The sequence below is a fragment of the Chrysochloris asiatica genome, unplaced genomic scaffold (genome assembly GCF_000296735.1).
Source record: "Chrysochloris asiatica unplaced genomic scaffold, ChrAsi1.0 scaffold00005, whole genome shotgun sequence".
Lineage (NCBI taxonomy): Eukaryota > Metazoa > Chordata > Mammalia > Afrosoricida > Chrysochloridae > Chrysochloris > Chrysochloris asiatica.
This window is the reverse complement of record NW_006408523.1, coordinates 22,633,922-22,657,553: the sequence shown is the minus strand read 5'-3', so window position 1 is coordinate 22,657,553 and position 23,632 is coordinate 22,633,922. Positions and strand designations below refer to the sequence as shown.

The window sequence follows — 23,632 nt, the reverse complement described above, 5'->3', positions numbered from 1 at the left end:
CAGTATAGCAACATGCAGCAGTATCAGTTTAGTTGTTGTTAAGTGCCATCGAGTCGGTTCCGACTCATAGTACCCTGAACAGGGTTTCCGAGGCTGTAAATCTTTACAGGAGCAGAAAGCCTCATCTTTCTCCCATGGAGCTGCTGGTAGTTTTGAACTGCTGACTTTGCAGTTCACAGCCCGATTTATAACCACTACACTACCAGATAAAATAGTGACTTTGTATGAAGATTTTGTTTATACACACATTTGTCTCTTTGGCATATACATTGACATTTTTTTTCCCTAAGACTTCTGAACTAAAATATTTAATGAACTCATTAAAATAAATTCAATGAATGATTTTAAATAGAATTGGAATGCAGAAGCTCCCTCTGGTTTAATTTACAGGTGTACAAAATCATAATGTAGAGTCAAGCAAGATCCTGTTCGCAGGGCACCAACTAGTTCACTGTCAAACTTATAAAGTAGATGTTCTCAGCATTTGTCTTCTAGCTCCCAGCCTTTTCTTTCCTCTTAAACTTTAAATATAAAATGAATTAGAATTGGAATCTTTATGGTGATACCTAGCACAAATCAATATGGAAAGGCAGCCTTTGAGAAATTAAAAGGAAATGGAATAAAAGGGAAAGGGAAATCAGATACTCAAGGCCAGAAACTCCATGCTGCCAAGCCAATCCTTTACAAAGGACTATTACTCTTTGTGAACTAGAGAGTGACCATATCTGTAGCCCTTGCAAATCAGAAATGGCAAGTTCCTCATCCAACTTAGTTGTTACTAATGCTGCCAAGTCCGTTCCAATTCATAGCAACTCTGTATAGCGTTTTCTCCGAACAGCTGGTAGGTTTGAACTGCTAACCTTGTGATTCTCAGTGCAATGCTTAGCCTACAGTGCCACACCAGGAATCCAACCTTATCCAATTTCATCATTGCCTTATTTGCTTTTCTGTTGGTACTGGGCACCCTGTAAAAAAATCAGACTTCTCTTTTTGGATAAATTATATTAAAAATTGCTTTTTCTATTTTTATTTTTTATAATGGTGGTTTTTGGTGGTTATGTACTGTGGAGTTGGTTCTGACTCATAGTGACCCTGCATAGGGTTTCTGAGGCTGTAAATCTTTACAGGAATGGAAAGGCTCTTCTTTATCCTGAGAAACAGCTGGTAGTTTTGAAGTTTGTAGCCCAACTCGTAACAACTACACTACCAGATAGACAATAAAAACACTGTTTCAGTGATAACAAATATGGAGGCTGTCTTTCTGGGTGTGTTAACTGAGAATAAACAGGTTCAGGTGTTATTTGCAAAGATTTGAGAGAGTAAAAAGCTTTGAGTATTGGTAGATATGACTAAAGATGAGTGAATGGACAGCAGGAAGTTCTAAGGAGAAGTTTATCCTTTTGTACGTAGTGCCAAGATTAAAGTGAGAATGGGAAAAGTCGGTCTGCTAAGTGACAAGGAGTTGTTGAAATAAATACTTGATCAGAGTGGGAGCAGTGATGCGGCTTAGTAGCAACTAAGAATCAATCCAAGGTGAGTTGTGATCTTGAAAATCAGTGGGAAGCCAGTGATGGAACTTAAGGAGGAGCAGATAAGCATTAGGGAGGAAAACAATTTTTTTCTAAGACACTTTAGACTGATTGCAGGGGAGAACGTTAGCAACCAGGGAGGAGAATACAGAGGAAATTGCAGTATAAGTCAAAGATGAAAAATCATCAAAGTAAATGTGAGGAGTTTTTCAGTAGCGAGAAGGTGCTAGTATTGAGATGTGCCACCCAAAGCGACTCACCTCAGGGGGGAAGTAAGGTGACAGGCTGATGTCTTGGTAAAGAATGATTTTCCATTGCCTTTTAATAAAGTGTGAAGTAGAGCTCCCTGAGAGCAAGCCAACAAATACGAGGGTTTTGAGCTTTACTTGTATGTGTTTACTGGAATCTGCTATGACTTGTCTCATGGGACACAACAAAGATACCTTATGAGTCCAGGGCTATGCAATTTTTTTGTATTTGCAAAAACATTACTAAGACTATAGTTTATATAGAGATCTTATAAGCCTGGTATTGTTTCTGGTCCTCATCTGATTTCTTAGGAAACTTATTTAATAGAACATTAAGTTCTTATGTTCAAGATGGGAAATATAGTTTGAAATAAGATTTCCCTTATCTCTGCTGTGGGATAATGCACAGGGCCACAAGGTTGGTTTGGACCACAGGGTTGGTGGTTCAAATTTACCAGCCACTCCTCAGAAACCCTATACAGGGTTGCTATGAGTCAGAACCAACTCGAAGGCACTTAACAATAACAACTTAACTGTAAAGTGGTTTAATTCCCGCGTGCTTCAGGATGAGAAAGTAAGCAGATTCATGGAGGTTGCTTAACCTTATCTGAAATCGTATGATTGTCATATTAGATCATATTGATTTTATACTTCAAACTAGCCCATAGTAACTCTAAACCATTGTGGCACCATAGGATATCACGGGACTGCTAAACTGCAAGGTCAGCTGCTCAAACCCACTAGCTAGAAACCCTATACAGGATTGCTATGAGTTGGAACCAACACAATGGCACTTAATAATAACAACACCACTAAACCATCATACTCTTGATGTTTCTGCCATCAACTTATACTTTTCTTAGTTCTTATTACTAAAAGCTGTTAACAGTGAAAATTCTTTCTTCCTTTCTTTGAATATTTTGTTGTTGTTGTTAGGGCCATCTAGTCAATCCCGACCCATAGTGACCCTGTATAGGATTTCCAAGAAGCATCTGGTGAGCTTGAACTGCCAACCAGGTAGTTCAAATGACTTTGCAGTCCGATGCATTAGCCCACAGCACCACACCAGGACTCCTATAGCACTCTGCTAATGTTCTTCTACTTCACTATCCCTATTTTCAGACTCCTAAAACTCAAACCCATTTCTGTCAACTTGACTCTGAATCATAATGACCCTATAGGGGTCATTGAGTAGAAGAACTATGTCTTATACTAGACTAAAACCTAAACTATAGGGTTTCCAAGCCAATAAACCCCTAAAAAAGCAGGCTTCAGCAGCTTTCGCTCATGGAGCAGCTCGTGGAGTTGAAATGCTGGCTTTTTGCTTAGCAGGTAAGTGCTTTAACTATTGAATCACCAGGGCTCCTTTTCAGATTCAGGGATTGAAAATTCCCTTGAGTCTTTGACACCTTGACCTTATGCTTCCCTGGCTTCTTGCTTTCAAATATTTGCAAAGTTCTGTTGATTTAAATTCTTCTCTACTGTAATATTTGAACCTTTCTTTTTTATGGCCAACAACAACAATCACTGGAATAAGGAGCTCTGGTAGTATAGAGGGTTATGCATTGGACTGCTAACCGTAAGCTCAGTTCAAATACACCTGCCACTATGGGAGAAAGATGAGGCTTTCTGATCCCATTAAGATATACAGTCTTGGAAACCCTATACAGGATAGTTATGAATCAGAACCAGCTCAACAGCACACAACCAACCAACTCCTCCACCATCACTGGACTACTGCTAATCTCAAGGTCAATGGTTTAAACTCACCAGATGTTCTGCAGGAAAAAGTTGAGGCTTTCCTCTCCCGTAAAGACTTAAAGCCTCTGAAACCCTATACATGGTTGTTATGTATTGAAACTTATCCAATGGTACTTATCAACAACAACATCGCTACTGTAGGTTAGACCCAAAATTTCTTTTCTTAGGATGACTTCAACAGCCTATGGACAGTTTGTTGTTGTTGTTAAATGCCATTGAATAGGTTCTGACTCATAGTGACTCTGTATAGGGTTTCCAAGGAGTTACTGGTGAGCTTGAATTGCTGACCTTGCAATGCAAATAGACTTTGCAGTCCAGCACATTAATCCGCAGTGCCACAACAGGGCTCCATTTACCCGCCTTTAATTGTTTCCTTTTTGTAGTCCAACTTATATAGTGCTGCTAGATTCACTTTATATATACCAGCTCTGATATTTTACTTTTTCATTCAACAGCATCAGAAAGCTTTGTGTAATAAATACAACTTCTTAGCTTAGCATCTAAAACTAAAACTATCCCAGATATTTCTGCAACCTATCCTTCAAACACAATTTTCTTTTATTACCACTCTTCATGACCCTTCTTCCTAGGCAAACCACATTTTTGTCTATTTTTCATATAAATCCCATGCTTTATTACACCTAACTTCTTTCAGAATTTTTCTTCTTTCCTTATAATTTTCTGTTATGTCAATTTTACATATCTAATGGGTCTCCAAGTGCTACTCTCTTTCCCTTTTGTGCATCTCTTCTACCAACTACTTCCTTTTCATCACTTCTGGTTGTGACTTTGGGCTCTAACATGTCTCCACTGGTCTGCATTGTTCCTTCCTTCTTCCACATTGTTGCCATGATGATTTCTCTCTAGTGGAAATCTTATGTTATCATTTCCCTGTTTGGAATCTTTTGAATCCTTTTCATTTGCTATAACAAGTTCTTTACCTTGGTATCCAAGTCATGTAATGGCATTTTTATGTGTGCTGTACCTGCCTTGTCTCTTGCTGTGTCTCTCTCCTATACTATATCTTGTTCAATATGAACATATAAGCTGTCATTTGCCTCCTTGTTTTTCTGCTCTTTCCTGCAGTATTTGTACTTTTTTTCCTGACCACCTGACAAATCCCTTTAAAATACGGCTCATAATGTATCTTCTAAAGCTATTCCCTGCCTGAGCTCCCCAAATAGAGTTAGCCTGTCTATTTTCTTGGGTATTATTGAAAGGTTACTTAATTCTGTCTATGTGTATGGTTGTTCTTATCATGCCCATATTGTGATTGTTCTTTTACGTGGTTCTCATCTCAACTAGGTGCACAGGGCCGACACCCTTTTCACATTTGTGTATCTAGTATCTCACCAATAGATGGGCAACACGTATTTCATTTACAGTGTAGTTGAATTGAAATCAGTCTTGATGCATTCAGGTCCACTGTCTCTGGACATTCTTTCCCGATGTCTATTACCCATTGACCCTAAAATGTTAATAATCTCATCTGGCATTAGATATCCATGATACCTAGTCAGTCTGCTTTTTTTAAATCTCTTTTTTATAAGATTTTATGGTTTATGATTCCTCTGGTGAAAAATTCACACTATCATCGCAGATCGAGTCACAGCAGAATCTTTATTCCTTCTTTTTCCAGCACCAACACTGGCCTTTGCAATCCCCCTGACTCTCTTCATTCTGTTTTGTGTTCCTTGTGATGTTTTCTCAATGTGTTTTTCCTTCTCATATAGGCCATGACTTGCAGGTCTGTGTTTGGTTTCATTTTTCTTTACACAGTCCAAGGAATTGTAAATCATGTCAAATAATCTTGCCAACACCAAAATAGTCTCTGAATGCAAACACAAAGATGATATCTGATGTCATCTTATACATTTTGATAAGTTTTCCCCTCATTCCTATCTGAGGTACTGTTGCCTTCCCAAAGTAAAGGCCATCAATGACCAATGATTTCTGATGAAGTGTTGGTTGGTCATGAACTTCTTGGTCTGGATAGTTACTGTGCCATTCATGATGGTGGAGATGCTCAGGCAGCTGGGCTCGACTCGGTTTTGAAAAAAAGTTTGGCACACACAACTAGTATTTTAATGTTTGTGAGAAATTTTCCTTTTCTTCTAAATTGCAATCTCTTGTAGGGGAAAATTCATTTTCTCATTTTTTATTTCTTATAGCATCAGATATGTGCACTTTACAAATATAAGAAGCAAAAAATGTGGCAAAAAATAAATTAATTGTGGCTACGTGCCTCTGTTACTCACTGCATAGAAAATCAGAGAAATTTAGACTTCAACAAAACTGTGGAATAATTTATTTTAACCACTTCATCTTAAATGTAAGGAAATCAAGTTCAAAGACGTTCTGTGACTGTTTTCAAGGTCTCAGAGCTAAAGAAGCAAAAACTAATACAAGAACCAAAATATTCTGAGCCCCAAGCAATACTTGGATATATTTTCAATTTTATTACTCTGTTTTTTTAAGGGTATAAAGCATTATACTTTTTAAAAATGATTTAAGTGGTATGCATTCAACTGGACACTTAGTTTTTCAATTATAATCATCTAACTTATACTAAGCTTTTTTTAGATAAGTAATTTTTTAAAAGTTGATGAATTTTACCCTTGAGTAAATTGTTTTGAAAATAAGGATTTTATAATAGCAAATGAAACAGAATAGGCATTACATAATGAGAACTGTACAGTAAACATATTCATCATCATTTATAAGAAACAGAATTTCAAAAGTATTTACTTTTGCCTCTAGGACTCTTTAAGACAGGACCACATATTCATTGACAAATGAGTCCATTTCTAAATGAGTCTAAGTATATGTTTAAAGATGAACCACACATAATATCAATTTTTGGTTATATAGAATCAGGCAATTTAATACATTCCTGTGATTTCTTTTGTGTATATGTATTTTTTGTGTATATATTTTGCATTGATATATGCATCATAGGTGGCGTGGTGGCTCTGTACAATAAGCACTGGACTGCAGAATACCAGATCAGTGATTTGAGCCTACCAGTCACTCTGAGGGAGAAAGATGAGACTTTCTACTTTAGCAAAGATGTACAACCTTGGAAACCCGATACAGGGTTGCTATAAGTTGGAATGGAATTGATGGTACTTAACAACAACAAACATTACATACAAAATACAGAAATATGGGTGGCATGATCATATCATGTTTGTCATTTTTATAATTTGATCTCCAATTAAAAATTGATAAGCATTTTGTATGTTTAAAGACTAATATTGTCTCTTTTTTTTTTTTTTTGCCTTGAACATCATTACATTCTCAGACAAAGTAGAACATGATTTCTAATTGTCTTTTAATGTTTTTAATTTAAAAGGTAAATAAGATTTGTGGCCATCCAGTCAGAACACCAACACAAAGCCCCCGTTGTTCTTTTGATTGGAGCAAAGAGAAGCATGGAATGAAGATCTCAGTAAGAAATGGCGAAGAGACACTTGCCAACAGAAGAAAGTAAGACATTTGTTTTACAACCAGAAAGAAAAAAAGAAAGTAAGCTATTAACTTTACAACAGAATAGAGTGTATTCAATAGAGTGAAATACACTATTAAAGAAAAAAACACCAGTATCCGTTAGTTTTAAAATACAGTGTCTCCTCCTACTCTGTTTAATAGGAAGATAAGTTAAAGTTATGAGACCAATAAAACTTCTTGCAATAATAGATATTTTCTCTGCAATATAACATGTGACTACTGAACATTTGAAATGTGGCTAGTGTGACTAAGAAATAAATAAAGGATTTTATTGAACTTTAATTAATTTCAATTAAAACCCTGCATGTAAGTAGTGTCTACTGTATTTCACAGTTCTAGATAAAAAGTGAATACATATAAGTGATGTTTCCATATTCCTGTATGTTTGGCATTGTGTAAAAAGAAGTTTCTCTATCTTTTTACTTGGAATGCTGCTGATTCAAAATAGTAAGTATTGAGGGATTTGCTTTTATGAATTCATGTTTTAATTTCACATGTTAAATTAAAGTTTCATTAGTATCTTTTTTGCTTGATAATTGGTGGCTAAACCTGAAAAAAAAAATTTAAACTGGAGAACATTAGTATTTTATTTTTGTGTACAATTGACTTGTATATATCCTGAAAAACCATCGATTCTCAGTCAGTGCTTTTTGAATTGAGCTGAAATTCAAAGTCTTATAATGATTTTTAATTTAAATAACTCTCCCTGATAATAAGTACTTCATAGAGAATTCCATATCTCATATATCTTTACTTTCTGTGTTCTAAAATGTTCCTTTTGAGATAGTGCCCCTTTTGCCTCATTTCCTCCTATATGATGGACAGTCAGCAAGGGATGCTCATATGAACTATTATAAATATTTGCTAGATTTCCTTGCGTGTAAAATAACTGTTCCCCCCCTCCACCCTCCTATAGTAATTAGCAGTTGTTTCTTCCATGTGATACATCAGTATGGTTTAACTAGGTGGTTCTTTGAATGATATCTAGCTAAGGAATCCTGATGTGGTGCTGTGGGTTAATGTACTGGATTGCAAAGTTGGTTAACTGCAAGGTTGGCAATTCAAACTCACCCGATGCTCCTCGAAAACTCCACACAGGGTTGCTATGGGTCAGAACTGACTTCACGGCACTTAACAACAACAACAGCAAGGAAGGTCTTAAGGATCCCTGGTGGTATAGTGGGTTATTAACCACAAGGGCAGCAGTTCGAATCCACCAGCCACTCCATTGGGAAAAGATAAGACTCTCTGTTGCTGTAAAGATTTACAGCCTCAGAAACCCTATACAGGGTTGCTATGGGTCAGAACCAACTTGATGGTACACTACCACTACCACCATCACCATACCTCTAGCTTTGTTAACAGTGTTCCTTTAATGGCATTGTAGGATTAGCACTGGACTGCTAACCAAAAGGTTGGTTGTTCCCCCAGCCCCTCCTTGGAAACCCTACACAGGGTCACTGTGAATCAACAGCACTTTACAACAACATATATGAGGGGCTTCAAAAAAAAGAATAATGGAAATATTCCATTATCTTGTAATTCCACATTGTATTGAACTTTTTTGAAAAGACTTTTTATTGGAAATTAGGCGTAGGTATACAGTTTTACAATGAACATTATACGCAGTTTATTTCATCTCACTGATTGTCATTTCTACAATGAAACATTCCGTCTGTATCCCACTTTCTGTCTTTCATGTTTCTATTTTGTCTGCCATCCAAATGTTTTCTGAAATTTGTTCCTGAGTAAAGGCTGCCATTTTGATCTCAAATGGTTAATTATTCTGAGATGTGTATACCTCCTAGTGTTCTTTTTTCCCTTGTAGACCTGCCTTTTGTGTGTGTGAAAATTGAGTCATGGTGATGACTTCATGTCCAGACCTGCAGGGTGACCAAGGGCCATAGCCTCTGGGTTTCCACAAGCTTCTGTCTGACCATTACGCATGGTCTTTTTTTTTTTTTTATAATTTTGAGATTTATTTCACATTTCCCCTTTACTCTATTCAGGACCTACTAATGTGATCTTTTCAGAGCAGTTAGTAGGGTTTGGCTGGGCACCGTCTATTTCTTCTGGTCTCATGGTCATGGAGACTATATTCACATGGTACATTAGTTTTAGGAACAAATTGTTTCCATGTTGTTGTTGTTGTGTATCTTCAAGTTAGTTCTGACTCATAGTAACCCTGTACAGGGTTTCTGAGAGTGGCTGGGGGTTCTGAACTGCTGATCTGGCGGTTAGCAGTCCAGTGCTTATCCACACAAGGGCTTGATTGTTTCTAAAAGTCTTCTAATTTTTCTCACAGTTATTTCATCAGGACAAAGAGAAATCAATAGTTGTGCCATAGATGGCTACTCATGAGCTTTGGAGACTCCAGTTGTTACTTACCAGAGTAGGATGTGGAATATCATCTTTATGGATTATGTTATTGCAGTTGACCTTGCTGTCCCCCAAAACTATGGTCCAGAGTCCTCAGGTCCAGTGACTAATTCCCTCAAGATGTTTAGCTATATCTGAGAAGTTTTCATAACTTTACTCTGAATGCTAATTCATGGTTATGTTTGCAGCAAAGATAAATATACCTATACAAAGATGTTGTTGTGGTTATTATATGCCATAGAGTTAATTCTAACTCATATCAACTTTGTATAGGGTTTCTGAGGAGTGACTGGTAAGTTTGAATCACCAACGTTGCAGTTCAAACCAAGCTTGAGGTCAGGTCCTTTCCTATGGCATCACACCAGGACTACATACCCATAAATATAGATCAGACAGACTGAGTGCTGTTGGTGGGTATTCTTCTTTCTCCCTTGCACAGCAGCTCAGTCAGCTTGTCTGTCCATGTATCTACTCACAGATCACCGTTACGTCAGGATTGCATGCACAGTAGTATTGACCGCTGTTGCCTTTCATTCTTATATTCTTTCCAGTGTCTTTCCTTACTCCATTTTTGCTGATTTTTTGTGTTTTTGTTTTTGGTATATTGCTGTCCCCTTCACTCAACTTTTAGATCCTTCTCCTGTGCATGTGTGTAGTCCCATTCACCTTCCCAGCCCTGTTGAACTTGAATGTCTTTTTATCCTCTCATAGATGATAACTATTATTATTGTGTTATTGCAGAATTGGGTATGTAATAGTATTTACCTTTGTTTTTGTTAAGTTTGTGCTTCTCCCAGTGTCCCCCTTTGCTTTGATCATTTTGTGATGACCTCCCACTGATTGCTTTCCCCTTCACCTAAGTTAATACTTGTCTGTCCTCTAGTTGGTGATTTGCTCTCTCTTCCCTCTAATAACCACAAGATCAGTGGTTCAAGCCCACTAGTCACTTTTTAAAAACCCTATCCAGGGACCATACGTATTGGAACTGACGCACTTAACAACAAACCCTCTCTCCCCTATGACCAAAGAATCTTTCTCCCTGTGTTTAAGTCTTACCTTGATGTTTTATAATAGTGGTTTCTCACAATAATTTTCCTTTTGTGATTGACTAATTTTACTCAGAATATTGTCCACTAGCTTCATCCATGTTATGACGCATATGAAAGATTTATCATTATTCTTTAATGTTGCATAGTATTCCATTATATTTATATACCCATAGTTTATGCATTCATTATTGATGGTCATTTAGGTTGATTCCGTCTTTTAGCTATTGTGAATAATTCTGTGATGAACACAGTGTGGGTATATTTGTTTGTGTCACAGCTCTTAATTCTGTAGAAGATATACTTAGTAGTGGGATTGCTGGATCATATTCTCTCTCTCTCTCTCTCTCTCTCTCTATATATATATATATATATGTGTGTGTGTGTGTGTGTGAGCTTCAAAGAGTTTGCAGAAAAGTGGAAATTAAAGATAATGGAAAATTTCCATCAACTTTTTGAAGCCTCTTTGCATTTCCAACTTTTTAAGAAAGCTCCATTTCATTTTCCACAGTGATTGCCCAATTTTAAATCCCATCAACAATGTATGTGAATTCCACTGTTCCCACCCTTGCTAGCATTTGTTGTTTCCTGTTCCTTTGAATTTTGGTATTAATGATGGGGTGATATGACATCTTCACTCTTGTTTTGATTTGCATGTTTGTACTGGCTGGTGACGAGCCCTAGTGGTACAATGGTTTAAATGTTGGACTGGTAACCAAAAGGTCTGCGGTTTGAATTCACAAACTAAAATGTGCAAAGATCTGTAGTTAGAAAACCAAAAGGGATAATGTGCTCAGTTTTTCTCCTGCTGAAAGAACTGAAGAAAAAAATTGAAGTCTCAGTTTGAAATGTTGAAGGATTCTTTGGCAAAACGTTGAATGATACAGAAAGCATCCGTAGAAGTGGAAGGTATACACAGTCACTGTACCGAAAATAAATGGGTAATAGGTAGCATGGTACTAAAGGAAGAAGTCTGAGCTGCAGTGAAGACCTTGGTGAAAAGCAAGACTCCTGAAATTGACAGAATACAAAGTGATGGAGAACTGGAGGTATTCATTCATCTTTGCCAAGAAATTTGGAAGAGAGCTATCTGGCTAACTAATGAGAAAAGAACTATATTTGTGCTCATTCCAAAGAGAAGTGATCCAATGAAATGTGGAAATGATCAAAAAGTATCATAAATATTACATTCAAGTAAAATTTTGCTGAAGATAATTTGAGAAATGACTTCAACTGTATTTGGATAAAGAACTGCCTGAAATTTAAGCTGCATTCAGAAGAGAATGTGGAACTTGGGATATTGTTAATTTCAAATGGATCTTGGCTGAAAGCAGATTATACTAGAATGATGTTTACTTGGGCTTTATTGACTGTGCTAATAAGGCTTTTGACTGTGTGGATCATGACAGATGCTGGATAACATTGTGAAGAATAGGTATTCCAAAATACTTTATTGTCTTCAAGAGGAACCTCTATGCAGACTAAGACTAAGGAACCTGTATGTAGCCATTTGAACAGAATATTGTTGTTAGGTGCCATCGAGTCAGCATCAACTCATAGTGACCTTATGCACAGCAGAACAAAACAATGTCCAATCCTGGGCCAACCTCACCACTGTTGCCACACTTGAGTCCATTGATGCTGCCACCTGGCCAATCCATCTTGTTGGGCGTCTTCCTCTTTTTCTCTGACCCTCCATCTTACCAAACATGATATCCTTCTCCAGCGACTGTTCCAAAGTATGAGAGACAAAGTTTGGCCATCTTGGCATCCAAGGAGCCCTCTGGATGCACTTCTTCTAAAACATATCTATTGGTTCTTTTGGCAGCCCATGGTACTTTTAGCATTCCCCTCCAATACCATAATTCAAAGGCATCAGTTCTTCTATGATCTTCCTTATTCACTGTCCAGCCAGCTTTCACATCCATGTGAGGTTATTGAAAATACCATGGTTTGGGTCAGGCGCACCTTAGTCCTCAAGCTGACATCTTTACTCTTCAACACTTTAAAAAGTTCCTATGCAGCAGATTTGCCTAATGCAATACGTCATCTGATCTCTTGACCGCTGCTTCTGTGAGTGTTGATAGTTGATCCAAGAAGAATGAAGTCCATGACAACTTCAGTCTTTTCTCCATTGGTCAGAATGTTGTTTATTGGTCCAGTGGTAAGGGTTTTTGTTTTCTTGACATTGAGATGTAATTCATACAGAAGGCTGTGCACTTTGATCTTTCTCAGTAAATGTTTTAAGTCCTCTTCACTTTCAGCAAGCAAGGTTGTATCATCTGCATATCACAAATTTATTCAATCTGTATGCTGGTGGAGTCCTGGTGTGGCACGGGTGTGGCATAATGCTTCAGACTGCAAGTCATTTGAACTACAAGGTTGGTGATTCAAGCTCACCAGCTGCTCCTTGGAAACCCTATACAGGGACACTATGGATCAGAATCGACCCAACAGCACTTAACAATAACAATACTAAGCAAATAATCCAAGAAGCTGGCTTATATGAAAAAGAACTTGGCAACCTGAGATATTTATATAATACAACTTTGCTTATTGAAAGTGAAGAGGACTTAAAATAGTTACTGATGAAGATTAAAAGATTACAGCCTGCAGTATGGATTGCACCTCAACGCAAAGAAAAAAAAAAATCCTCACCACTGGACCAGTGAATAACATCATGATAAATGGAGGACAGATTGAAGTTGTCAGACTTCGTTTTGCATATAGCAGCCAAGAAATTAAATGATGTATTGAATTAGACAAATCTGCTGCACAAGAACACTTTAAAGTGTTCAAGATCAAATATATTAGTTTGAGGATTAAATACTTGACCCAACTCATGGTATTTGCAATAACCTCATATGCATGTGAAATTTTAATGATGAATAATGAAGACTGGAGAAAAATTGATACATTTGAATTATCGTTTTGTGCAAGAATATTGAAAGTACCATGAACTGCCAGAAAAATAAACAAATCTGCGTTGGAAATACAGCCAGGATGCTCCATCCAGGAGTCAGGATGGTGGTGAGACTTCAGCTCTCATACTTAGGGCAAGTTATTAAGAGGGACCAGCCCCTGAAGAAGGACATTGTTATTGGTAGAGTGGAAGATCAGTGAAAAAGAGGAAGTTCCCAATGGTTGGGTTGGCACAGTGGGAGCAGCAATGAGCTTAAGTGTAGCAACAATTGTGAGGATGGTGCAGGACCCGGAAGTGTTTCATTCTGTTGTGTATAGGGTCACCATGAGTCAGAACCGACTCAACAGCACCTAACAATAACAACTTGTACTGTCTTTATCTGCTTTAATATGATTTCCAATAAGATTATTTCCACCTGAAGATATGTTGCTTCTATACAAGTCCAATCTTTTGGCCTGGTAGATCAGGCAGCACTGCAGCCATTCATCATGGGAAACTCAGGTTACATAAGTATGCAGTCACTCCTATGGCCCAGAGAGACCACAAAAAAAATAGAAGGAAAAAAAAAATTTTTTTCAAATAAGTCATGTCCAAAATCGTTGTGTCTATACTGTGATTCTAATGAGTGTTTTCCAAACATTCTATAGAGCATCCTTATTTACTACAAACACTTGAAGCACCATTGAATGGATGGCTTGCATCATCTGGATGGAATGCCAGAGTTGCTCCACAGCCTAATTTGCTACAGAGCCTTTCCTTTCTCCTAAGAAAAACACTTCTGGGTTGAAGCAACACAGCCAAGCATGTAATAGGTTATGTCCAGTAAGCAAAAGGACCCAAAAGCAGTGCTTCTTCTTGAGTGATAAGATCTGCTAGCTGCAGACATTTGCCTTTTATTTTAAAGGGACATTCCATCAAGTTCTAACCACTGGACATTAAAAATCCCTGTGGAATTGTCAATCCCTTGAAGTCTCAGTGCATTTCTACATCAGGCACATGCACCTAGGATGATGCAATCAGTATTTTATCATCAGCCTGGTGCCCTGTGGTGTGGTGGTGGTGGTGGTTGTATACACTGGAGTTGGTTCTCACTCATAGCAACCCTGCGTAGGGTTTCTGAGGCTGTAAATTTTAACGGGAGCAGAAAGTCACATCTTTTTTCCTTAGAACTCTTTATGAGAGCAGAAAGCCTCATTTTTTTTTTTCACGCAGTTTCAAACTGCTGACCTCGAGGTTAGCAGTGCAACTTTTAACCAATACACTACCACAGTTCCTTGTGGTGCCCTGTAGTCTTGTCAAAGTCAAGCTGAAATTGTGGTGAAATTCATGCTTTAACACTTCCCATGGAATCTTGTTGAAGTTGTGGCCACATGGTTGCATAATCTTTTTCTTCCTGCCCTCTCCAGCTCCATTCAATCTTTCATTAAGAACACTCACTCAATGAATCGTGTGAATTCAAATTCCTGTCTCAGGCACTACCTTGAGAGAACTGTATCTTGAGATGTCTGAATTCGAAAAAGTACCCCAAATAAATGCAGAATACTTATATACTAAGGCAGAAATATAATATCCTATCATATTTTAGATATGTCTCTTTATATTCCCAAATTTCTAAACCTTTGGTTGGTTGGTTGGTTTTCTTTTTTTCCACTTCCTCCTCTATATTTATATATATTTTATAGCAAACTCTTATGCTTTAAATACACTGCTTATTCTTTGTACTGTTTCTAACATCTTTTTTCCACTTCCTCCTCTATACTTATATATGTTTTATAGAAAACTCTTGTGTTTTAAATACGTTGCTTATTCTTTGTACTGTTTCTAACATCTGAAGAAGGAAAATGCTCTTAATGAAATACTTCCCTGCATCTAAGAGTTGTTCTAGACTTGCTTATGGACTATGGCAGGATATTTTTTAGCTTGGAAGGAATAAGAAGGAGTAAGGGAAAACATCAAAGGGTGGAATTTTTAAAAAGCTTATTTTGGAGATAGAACTGTGCTGGTTCAGTCTAAACTATTTTCTTTTTCTGTTCACAAAGAATGCTAATGATGAGCTAATTTAATACTCTGTTGTTGTTAAGCGTCATGGAGTTGGTGACTGAATAACAGACTTGTTAACAAAGGTTCCCAAAGGTTGAGAAAGATAAGGAAGAACCAGTGTTCCTCTAACCACTCAAGCAAAGCATCACTGTTTTGCCTTTATTTTTTATTTTTAGCAAAACCCAAATCAGCACAGCTGTAAATGGCATTGCACTCAGCTAGCTGTCTAAACCAGCCCAGGCAACGTGATTTCCCTGTGGCAGTTCCTACTCCCTGCTTGATTTCTTGAAGTTAGTTGGTAAGAATAAGCTATTAGGAAGCTTAAATTGGTGATAATTAGCTGTACATTATTATTTCAAAGTGGTGTGGCTGTGCCAATTAAGTGGGTAATTAGGAAAACCCCAGGACAATAAATTAAGACAGAGTCTCAACACCAGTGTCCCATCTGTTCTCCAGCAAGCATTCCAATTAGCCAAGCCTCTCATTTAAGCATGCGCCAATTAACAGGCCTGGCTGCATGCATGGGTGTGGATTTGGGTAATAGAGATTGTCCTAGGAACTAAGATTATTTGTATACATTTTATATATATATATATATATATATAGAATATATCACACACACACACATATATATATATATATATAAATACTAGAGAGCATTTGGAGGTCAATGTGGGGAGTGGGGGATTTTTAGAAATATTGGATTTTTAATGTTTGGAACAAATATAATTTTAAATATTCTGTTAGTTTGGGTTTTTATCAATTTTCTCACCAAAACTAAATTGGAATATTGTATCATCTAGCATTATCATTGTATTCCAATGTGTTTATTAAATCTTGACTTAAGTAGAAATTTGATCACTGTGAAATTTAACAATTTTATTTATTGAGAATGGGAAATGAAGTGGACACTTTTAATTCATAAGTTAAGGAGAGGAATGAGGTGGGACATAACTCTCATTCTTGAAGGCACCACCTAAAGCAAATTTATTGTTCGCTTGTACATCACCAAGAAACACAATGAAGTGGTGAACATAATTAAACATAGAAAAAAAATGGACATATAAAGAATGATATTGTTAGGACTAAGCATTGGACTGCTGACCATAAGGTCAGTGGTTTAAACTCACCAGCCACTCCTGGGAAGCCCTAAACAGGTCACTATGAGTTGGAAGGAACTCGAAGGCACTTAACAACAACATTAGTAAATGTTCATATGACATGGTCATGAATAAATACAATGTTCACTTAAAATTTGTGAATTTATAGTTATATGGTCATATTTTATCTGGCACAATACTTTATGAGTAAAACAAAATTAATTTATTTTTTAAAAATCTAGATTTGTGTGTTTGGGTGTATTTGTGCACTTATGTAGGTAAATCTGTATTGATCTACTGGGTTTAATGGTACATGTGTATATTAATATTTAGTGAGTAAAAATATTCATGAGTCAGAAAAGTTAACTGTTTGAGAACATTTTCATATCATGTATAGTGCTGGAGAAAGTAATTTATAATCTATATCCTACAAGGAAGTGAGCGCTTCTTTGAGGTGCCATTATTATTATTTATTGCCTATAAGTTTAATTTAGTGCTATAAAGGTCATATTCTCATCAGTGAGGAAATTTCTGTTTAATTAAAAACACTGCTTAGCAAGTGGTGGGAGTGAAGATATCCAGAGTAGGGTTGACCAAGGCAAGGCTCTGGAGAAGAGGTGAGAGGGGAAACACTCAGGGAACAAGAGTTGCAAAGCTAGCCAGTCCTGACCTCCACTACTAAAGAAAGGTCAGGACCCTCAAAGGTCAGAAGCCAGCCACATAGGGAGAACAGATGCCAGAAGGTGCCAAACATTTAATGCAGTGATTCCTAATCCTGTGTGTGTGTGTGTGTGTGTGTGTGTGTGCGCGTGCATGTTGGGGGTAGGATGGGGTTTGCTGTTAAGTGCCACAAGTCAGTTTTGACTCATAGTGACCCTGTATAATGTTTCCAATGAACATCTGGTGGGTTTGAATCACCAACCTTGTGGTTTGCAGTCCAGCAGGGAGTCAGATATCTTACTGAGAATCTGATGCAAACTTCCTCACACACAGTTCATAAAATTCATGCAAAATTGTTGTGTGAAGCTTTGTGTACCAGCACCGAAAACAAATATTAAAAAGAGGACGTTTGAAATTATTTTGCTCTTTGTAGATGTTAATGGAAAAAATCGTGTCTATTTCATGCAATATCTTCAACTAAATTCAAACAATGGAAATTACACTAATATTAATTCTTAATTGTGCTGGTAGGAGAGATGTCTTCAACTATTTGTTGTCACCAGCTGCTCCTCAGAAACCTATGAGTCAGAATCAAATAGACAGCACTTAACAACAACAACAAACTGTTGGTGTGGTGCTGCAAGGTTGGCAGTGCAAACTCACCAGCTGCTCCTCAGAAACCTATGAGTCAGAATCAAATAGACAGCACTTAACAACAACAACAAACTGTTGGTGTGGTGCTGCAAGGTTGGCAGTGCAAACTCACCAGCTGCTCCTCAGAAACCCTATACAGCAGAGGTGGGGAAACTTTTCTGCCAAAATTTATAACATCATTAACTGGCCATACAAAATTCTCAACTTAAAAATTAGCCTGCTATGTTTGCTCAAACATTGAATTCACTCAACCCTAATGTTATGGCTGGAACTGTGGTTGCCTTGGCAAGGCCAGACCAAATGATTTTACAGGCCTTATATGGCCTAATGAGTCCTCGTGTGACACTGGGTTAATGTGCTGGACTGCAAGGTCTGTTTGAACTGTAAGGTCGGCGGTTCAAACTCACCAACCGCTCCTCAGAAACCTTATACAGGGTTGCTATGAGTTGGAACACAATTGATGGCAGTTAACAACAACAACAACAAATATGACTTGAGGGTGAGATACTCCCCACCCCTGCTATACAGGGTTCCCATGAGTCCGAACCAACTCCATGGCACTTAACAACAGTAGTTAAAATTGTGATTGATCTCAGATGTAGCAATGTATGCATATGTATGCATTCAACAACAAATACCGCCATTTTGTTTTTATGATAACAGTTATTGAAAATTGTAAATAATAAACATGGCTCCATCGCAGACTGTAATGAAAGCTCTCATACCTTGTTTGTCTTGACAAGGATAGACTTGTTTCAAGAGGCATGAGATTTGTCTTATACTCTTTGAGCTCCATTATGCTTTGATCTTCAAGTTAATTTGCAATGTGTAATACTGAGGATGTCTATTTGAAATTAATGCCTCCCCAAATTTCTCACTACAGAAAGAATAATCAAGTATTTGTCTTTTGTCATCCAAAAACAGAATGACCTTAAATAAGTGTCAAACTGGTTCTCTAAGAAATTTTTTTTCTGTTGTTTTTCTTAGCAGTTTTGTTAGATGAACTGTTGTTGTTGTTAAGTGCCATCAAGTCGATTCCAACCCATAACGACCCTGTGTAGGATTTCCAAGGAGCTGCTGGTGAGCTTGAACCACTGACCTTGCAGTTCAAACGACTTTGCAGTCTGGTGCATTAGCCCACAGCGCCACACCAGGACTCCGTTAGATGAAATGGAGGCTATTAAATCATGGTGCCTGTAGAGTTGTAAGAGTCCCTGGTTTAGTGTTTGATTTCTAGCTAAAAAATTGGGGATCCAGACCCTTTCAGAGATGCCTTAGATGAAAGGCCTACTGATCTGCTGCTGAAAGGTGCAGGCCTTGAAAATGTCATCGAGTGCAGTTGTCTTTGCACATGGGATTGCAATGGGTTGAAATGGATTTTGGAAATGACTTTTGGTTTAGTAGGGTTGTACCTAATTTATAAGACTTTTCAAGTTATCTTTCTACTCAATATACTGTAAATAAAAAATTTGCTGTCTACTATTTCTGAAAGTATGTTTCCTTTTTTTTGTTTGTTTTTTCCCTCTCTCAAAACTAATGAATCATCTCCCTTTTTTTGTTTGGAAAGTCAGTGAGCATCTGCATAGATGCTCTTTTTCCCCCACTCAATTCTTGAAAAGGTAGAGATTCAAGGTCTTGTTAGTTTGAAATTGATGATTTTCATTTCTTGTTGTCAAGTACCATCGAGTTATTTAAGAATTTTTTGTAAAATCTATGGTGCATAAATTAGGACGATGAAAGAAGCTTATTTCATTTACTAAATTGCAAAATGAAGGTATTTTTCTTTTTTATCAGCATCACACATGCTCCAGCAAGAGTTCTAAGCATAGTCTTTAGCTTTCTCTTCCACGGCCAACATTTCCACCAGGTAAAACACATCAGTGATGCCTGAAGTTTCTAAAGGAGTCATGCATGTAATTGCAGAGAATGGGGAGCAGACATCGCTAAAAAACATTAATATTTACCTAGGTGCATGTTGTACAAAAATAGAAAAACTTACAACATCTCCAAAATTGTCTTTGAAAGTAGAAGAAATCTGTTTCTGGAGTGGATTATATCAGTTGATAGAGGCCCTGCTTTCCTTATTCCTTTTTAGCTTTGCACGAAGCAACACATCAGCTCAGCCTTTTACAAGGCATGCAGCTTCACTGTGATATCCAGATCATTCGTGGTTTCTTGTGCTTGGACATGCAGCAGATGAACAATTGAGGGAAATGTTAAACAGGACTCCCCAAAAAGTTATATCTGGTTCCTTCATACCTGACGAAGCAAAATTGGAACAGGCGAGAATTTGTGAAATGTGCATGTACCAGAACCTAACTAGAATGGGAGAAATTAAGGGTGGATGCTCTGCTAGAAATGGAAATGCCCTTTCAGAAAGCAACTGCAGCACGTGCCCAACATAGCAACCTCCTGAGAGGCAGCGTTGGAGTCAGGGCTTCCCTGCCCAAAGATGGCAGCCACCGTCACACCATCATGATATATGTGCCTCTCCATGTTGTTGTGGTTAAGTGCCATTGAGTTGGTTCTGACCCATACTGTTTTCAAGGAGTGACTGCTAGGCATGAACCATGGACCTTGAGGTTAGCAGTCTAGTGCTTATCCTACAGTGCCACACCAGGACTCCCTGGCTCTCCATGCAGTCCCCCTCATTAGGCTCCTAAAAGAGCTTGTTACACCTCTTCTGAGTCTTCCATTTCTGGACTTTAATTATTTTTTTGTTCTCGTTATCATTCTGGTCCCTCCACATTTTACAAATTCGGGTCTGTTCCATTTTTGTTGCATCACCTATGATTGAATCCTTTTGAACCACTTAAAAGCCCTCTCTCTTCTCAAGATAATAAAAATTTTTCTGTTTAGATCATATTAGTAGAATCCAAGACTTTAAAATGAAGTTTCCTTTTCAAAAATATGATTAATTCTGACTGACCATCAGTTCTAAAGGCACTCCTTTTTCTGTGTTGGTGTCACTTTTTTTTTTTTTTTTGCTAAGAATTTTGTTATATTGGAATAGTACAACTTTGTTATTGTTAATTATGGTTGAGTTGGCTCTGCCTCATCGTGACCCCATTTACAAAGAACAAAATGTTTCCTGATCTCACACCATTTTCTAGATGACTGGTGTTATCAAGTTCATCGTTGTAGACACTGTGTGTTTTGAGTGCCTTCGAACTTGGAACTCATCATGACAGCATTATATTATCTGTTGTGATCCATAGGTTTTCAATGGCTAATGTTTGGAAATAATTTTCAGGCCTTTCTTCCCAGTCTCTTTTAGTCTAGAAGATCTGCTGACACCTACCCACCATGGATGATCATGCTGGTATTTGAAATACAAATAGTACAGCTTTCAAAATCAGAGAAACACAGAAGCCACTATACTATCTCACATTGACAGACTAGTAGTGGGCTACAACTTTGTTGTTGTTAAGTGCTGTCGAGTTGGTTCTGACGCATCATGACCCTGTACAGGGGATCCGAGGAGCAGCTTGTGACCTTGAACTGCTGACCTTGTGGTTCAAACTGACTTTGCTGTTCAGTGCATTAATCCGTAGCACCACACCAGGACTTGCACGGTTCTGCCAATTGAGTCTTGACAAGAAACCAAATGATTTGTAATTTTCATTATTTTCTGCTCATGTACATTTTTCAATTTAAGATTTCTGTAAACAAATGCAGCTATGATTAATAACAATGCAAAGAACTATAATCTTCATTCTTAAACCTTAATGGAAAATATTTTAGATGTCACAATTGAATAATGGTGATTATACATTCTATATTAGCCTTCAGAAATCTGGCTAAAATAATTCCTGAATGGCATTTAGCATGAAAAAGCATATTTTTTTTTTCCAAAATGAGAAATATTAAACTAAGAATAACATTCAAGACTAAAATGTTTTATTTTCCTTGAAGTGTGACAATTTTAGTTTTCTTGACATTAAATCCTATCTTTATATGGGAGTCTGAAAGCACAAGTCCACAACTCATCTGTCAGTTTGTCATACTGTTGTGGCTTGTGTAAGTGACTGTGATTCTGGAAACTATGCTATGGGTATTTTAAATTCCAGCCAGGTCACCCACTGTGGACAGGTTTCAGATGGGCTTCCAGATGAAGACCCAACAGAATGCCAAATCATAGGACAATTTCTTTGATATCCCATGCGAGTAAAGCTTTACTAAAGGTAATACAGAAATGGCTGCAAGGTGTGTGCCAGGGTTGTATTCTTTCACCATACTTATGCAACTTATATGCTGAGCAGTTAGATGAAAAAAATGTGGAATCAGATAGGAGGAAGACTCATTAAAAACCTACGATATGCAGATGATACACCCTTGCTTGCTGAAAGTGAAGAGGACTTAAAATACTTACTGATGAAGATCAAAGCCTTTGGTATGGATTACATCTCAATGTAGATAAAACATAAATCTTCATCACTGGACCAATAAACAACATTCTTATCAAGGGAGAAAAGATTGATGTTGTCAAGGACTTCATTCTTCTTGGATCAACCATCAACACTCACAGAAGCAGCAATCAAGAAATCAAACAACGTATTGCATTAGGCAAATCTGCTGCACAAGACCTTTTTAAAGTGTTGAAGAGCAAAGATGTCAGCTTGAGGACTAAGGTGTGTCTGACCCAAGCCATGGTATTTTCAATAACATCATATGCATGTGAAAGCTGGACAGTGAATAAGGAAGACCATAGAAGAATTAATGCTTTTGAGTTATGGTGTTAGAGGAGAATATTGAAAGAACCATGGGGTGCCAAAATAACAAACAGATCTATGTTGGAAGAAGTGCAGCCAGAGAGGTCCTTGGAGGCCAGAATGGGCAAACTTCATCTCTCATACTTCAGACATTTTGTCAGGAGGGACCAGTTGCTGGAACAGGATATCATGTTTGGTAAGGTGGAGGGTCAGAGAAAAAGAGGAAGATCCCCACTGAGCTTGATTAACAAAGAGGGGGCATCAGTGGGCTTAAGCATGGCAACAATTGTGAGGCTGGCCCAGGACTGGGCAGTGTTTCATTGTGTTGTGTATAGGGTTGCTTTGAATCGGTACCAACCTGATGGTGCTTAACAGCAACAATAACAAAAGCACAAGTATTTTGATTGATGAGAATACAGTAGACAAGAATACAAGCAAGAACAATTTGAACCAAGCATATATTTTTAAACAGTCAGGTTTGTGGAGGGACTAACTAATTGCAATAGCAAAAAGGGGAAATGAAAGAAAAGAAGGAAGCAGGATGCATCCCAGTGGTTAACAGACCACTTAAGGTTAATATTATATTTATGTTGTACTGTTTCTGAGAGATGAAAATATTGTTCTGAATATGACCTCATGTCTTCTTAGTAATGAAGTTCATAGGTAAGTAACCACAGAAAATAAATGTTATGCCAAAGAGAGGAATATTTGTGATTTAAAGCTAAAATATGGTGTTGAAACATAGCACTCCATTATGGATTTTTGTATAAATGACTTAGATGAATCGTTATATCTTCTAGTATTCCATTGGACTCATAACCTTGTTGTTGGTTTTCACTCAGTGATGTCCTAGACTTGTTCTTTTCTTTTATTTTTTTTAATTGAAGACCTGAAATACTTACATAAACTAATGGAGGTGAATAAATAACTGAATGATTTTGGTAAAATAAACAATTATAGAAAGTAGAGAAATGTCGAGGTCCTATGTCGGGGTCCCGCCTCAACAAGGAAGTGTGGGTGTCACAAAGAAGGGAGATCTGGCAGCGAAAGTGATAGAGAAAGAGAGAGAC

At 37.5% G+C, this 23,632-nt stretch overlaps 1 protein-coding gene across 1 annotated transcript in view; it reads left to right on the top strand.

The window, feature by feature from the left end:
* GPC5 (glypican 5) overlaps positions 1-23,632 on the top strand; it is a 1,926,732-nt gene that overhangs the window by 408,424 nt on the left and 1,494,676 nt on the right. Inside the window, exon 4 of the mRNA XM_006832007.1 lies at positions 6,894-7,027. Coding sequence (XP_006832070.1) covers positions 6,894-7,027 — 134 coding nt within the window. The remainder of the gene's footprint in view (positions 1-6,893; positions 7,028-23,632) is intronic.